The sequence below is a fragment of the Zerene cesonia genome, unplaced genomic scaffold (genome assembly GCF_012273895.1).
Source record: "Zerene cesonia ecotype Mississippi unplaced genomic scaffold, Zerene_cesonia_1.1 Zces_u002, whole genome shotgun sequence".
Lineage (NCBI taxonomy): Eukaryota > Metazoa > Arthropoda > Insecta > Lepidoptera > Pieridae > Zerene > Zerene cesonia.
This window is the reverse complement of record NW_024045132.1, coordinates 2800387-2804388: the sequence shown is the minus strand read 5'-3', so window position 1 is coordinate 2804388 and position 4002 is coordinate 2800387. Positions and strand designations below refer to the sequence as shown.

The following is a 4002-nucleotide window of genomic DNA, read 5'->3' as shown; positions in this document are numbered from 1 at the left end:
TGCTGTATGTTTTAGCGTAAGTTCTGTTGTATTTGTTTCTGCTGCGTTGACAGCACAATAAAGTGTTTAAAATAAAAATAAATAAATAAATTATAGACCATTTTACATTATTGAAATAAAAACAAACCATTTAAATTTTAGAATCAGTTCAATCTTATTTTATTGTCATATTTTAGTCATGTAATAAATAGAATAGAATATGCAATTCATGTGAGAAATATTTTATAACAAAGTGACTATACATAGCGCTTCAAATTGAGATCGTTTTTAACCTTATGTTACTTACATAGTTATATAATTTAATGCTAAACAAATTTTCGTTGAGATCATATCTTTATTGTAATGTTAGAAGCATGGTAGAGTATGCCCTGTGGTAGGGTGTCGGTATCTATTTGATTACTTATTTTAGTATGTAGGTGCCATAATCTACTAAATACCGAAGTATAATGTGTTTATCACTTAGGGAACAATTTATATGCGCATTTTTCGTGTGAAAACTATTATTTATTTATTCTTATGATAAATCCCTTTGATCTAATCATATCGCTGGCGAGTGGCGGACGGACACAATTAAAAAGCTTTTAACCTTAAACAAATGAGAGCTTCGCTTCTTCGATCGCAATCTTCGGTCTTGAAAAATTGCTGATCTTTTAGCTGTGATAGAGTGAAGTGTCCATGGACTTAATTTATACTAATAATGTGCAGTTGAAAAGTTTGCTTGTTGTTTAAACACGTCAAATTCTTTAACTCAGTCCCAGAATGTACAACGGGCAAAGCCTGGGCGAACCGCTTGTTGTCTAACATTAACTGTTTGTTGATAGATGCTTTTGGTGGTGAGGATAACTATACGTAGCTCATAAGCATATTATACTGTATAAAAAACTAGCCGCTTGTTTCGACATCTGGGTTGATTCGGATGAAAAAATAAAATATGGCCTATGAATTACTTATGTGCCCTTTGTAATGTCTACGTATATACGTGAAGTGAAGATGTAGCTTCTTAGATACATCGATTTTCCCTTTATTTTAGTAAATTATTTTTATTTATAATTTTGGTTTAGAATCTAGATTATATAATAGCTAAGAGGAATTAATTAGCATTTGCGTTCTTATCTAGCTTGCAATAAAATTATATTATCAACAGATATTATCTATACTCAAACAGGCAATACGACAAGATATTATGGCTTATAATTATACCTATTATTATGCGGATATTCAATATTTTTGTAGACAATTTGGACAAGAATGTAAAAAGATAAACACGAATTCTAGCTTATGCAGTTTATGAAGGCCATTACGTATATATAGGTTAGGTATATATAGGTTATAAATAATACTGTAGTTTTAATCACATATTCATAGCGCTTATAATTACATATGTGCTTTATCGTAGTACCGTGTTTGGCGTCCTTGGTACAGTGGTTAACGCCTGAGCGTAGAACCAAGGGGTCCTGGGTTCAATTCCCGGTGGGGACGCACAAAAAAAAAATGTCTCGGTCTGGCAGGACACAGAAGGCTGATCACCTACTTGTCCCTAAAGAAAAATCGATCAGTGAAACAGATGTACATCATCTGCCCCATCCCCTAGTGGGGTACTAGGGGACACGGGACTTCACTTTATCGTAGTAACTTCGATATTTGTTAATAATCATAATTAATAGTTCTTTATTTGCACAAACATATATAATATCTGTTCATCCGCAACTACTTGCTGGAATGTTTTATTTATACGTATATAGAACGCGTAACATCTATTTTCCATTATTTGTTTTTATCCTCTACCTTTGGTGTCCTGGAAGAGATCGCTGATACGCGATAAGGTTGCCTTATGTACTATATAAATTTCTTCCTCTTTTGTATATTCGCAAAATTGTTTATTTGGTGTGGTAAAATTATTAAAATAAATAAATAAATTCAATGAAATGGTTGGAAACCCTTATCAATACGGGAAGAGTTAACTCGGAAGAGCATCGGCGTTGTCACCATCTTGAGAAGCTCACGCGATGAGTGACAGTTCCATATTGTATCCAGTACCATTTCTTTTCCATAATTACATTGTTTATTTAGCATCAATATTTCATCATTATTTATAGAAGTGAATGCAATGATATCATCGTTGTAGATGTATCCTATACAACCGACTTAAAAAATGAAGAGGTTTTTTATTTGTTGTTGTTAACTTAATTTTCGAATCTAAATTATGTACACTAAAAATAGAAAAATAGATTAACGGGGCTTCATATTAATGAAATATGTTACTTGTTTGAGGTGATGACCTTGATTTGACTTTATTTTTTACTTTTATAAACTGTGTTAAAACTGTTAATTGGTAACACACGAATTTCTAAATGACGAAAAACTTAGGCTAGTTTTAGTGTCACGCTGACCACACGCTACGCGTTATCCTAAAACGCTTCATAAGAAATCATGCACTTCGGCTCTCGGCACCAAAAGGCGTGACTCTAATATTATATATTGATAGCAGAGAATAATTATAAACATATGTGTTCCAGAACACAGCGTGATGCGTGCGCCGGCGCCGCAGGGTGCGGTGCCGCTGAGCGCGGTGACGCGCTGGGCGCAGGTGTCGCACGCGCCGCTCACCGACTACAAGGGGAAGGCGCCGCCATTACACGCCTACCCCGTGTTCCCATACGATGACGTCATCAACAACCGTTTCGCTATATGGTGCGTATGTTTGGTTACGTGTTACGTGTTTTCATAGTTGAGCAAGGAGTTGTTATGTCTAATGAAAGTTATATAGAATCAATGATATATCTGTTGACTTTCCATAAAATTGTTCAGGTGGTTTAAAAGTATGAGTTTTTTTTTTATGGTCGCGTTTATTTTAAGTAATAGCAGATAGAACTTAATATTAAAATAAAGCACCCTCGGCATGTAACCCAAAAAATAAAACAACTCGTTATTTGGATTAAATAACATTCGACCAACAACAGCTTCCTTCAGATAAATTCAATATACAAAAGTTATTTTCAAGAATAAATCTTAATGACTGAAATGTGGAAATCGATTAAAGAACGAAGCATACTAACTTTTAACAAGAACAAATTGTGCACTCTTAGTAGTAACATTTTAATATATGTAGCCATTTTGCGAATTATTATAAACTAGCTGTTCGTCCCGGCTTTGGCTGTTTTACATATACCTATAGCCAATGTCATTCAGTGAATTTGTAGCTTTTTAATTGTGAAAGAATTTAGTAATTGGCCCAGCAGTTTTTGTGTGAAAACATTACAAACATACTTTCATACAAATCTTTCCTCTGTAATACTAAAAAACGTAGATTGCTTTACAAATAATTTAAAGAAAGTTCCTGAAACAGTTAACGGTATGCAAAAATAACGTTATGCCAATTACATACCGCGCTCATAATTGAATTAGTTTTTCTTAAAACCACTAGAAGGAACATGAGTTATTAATAATAACTTCTAATTATAGGCCCATTCGCTTAATCCTTTTATTTTTTATTAGCTTTAACCCATTAATCTGTCTAATTTCGTATCAACTTGTTAAGTTCTGGTTTTATCTTTGTTTATTACCACGAGATGGCGCTGCTCGTGATTGAGTCGCGCTGGCGAAATGGTTTCGTAATTAAACATAAGAAATCATTGTTATGATATTTGCCTTGTGTAAACGTTAATAAATAGTTAAAATTAGTGTTGAGTGTTTGAGTGAATCCCGCGAAACTTCAAATTTATACATGGTGCCGAAACTAAGATGGACTTTGGACTTTAGTAAATTGAAAGACTTAGAAAAATCTGAAGATATTTTATTCTATAGACTTAGAAAAAATATCATATTTTATTATATGGACTTGTAAAATTTTTGATATCTTATTCTATGAACTTAGAAAAATTTTGAAGAGAATTTATTCTATAGACTTAGAAAATTTCGAAGGAATTTTTTGGAAGTTAATTTATAAAGACTGAATAATTGGAACTAAATTTATTTGATTGAAAATAAAATACCTATATTTCA

General features: G+C 32.8%; 1 protein-coding gene across 3 annotated transcripts in view; it reads left to right on the top strand.

Moving 5' to 3' along the window:
- LOC119838316 (protein GDAP2 homolog) overlaps positions 1–4002 on the top strand; it is a 62735-nt gene that overhangs the window by 19741 nt on the left and 38992 nt on the right. For all 3 annotated transcript variants that reach the window (XR_005288192.1, XM_038364200.1, XM_038364199.1), the window contains exon 2: positions 2517–2691. Coding sequence is in view for 2 of the 3 variants with exons in the window: in XM_038364200.1 (XP_038220128.1) it covers positions 2528–2691 (164 nt within the window). In the remaining variant the exon portion in view is untranslated. The remainder of the gene's footprint in view (positions 1–2516; positions 2692–4002) is intronic.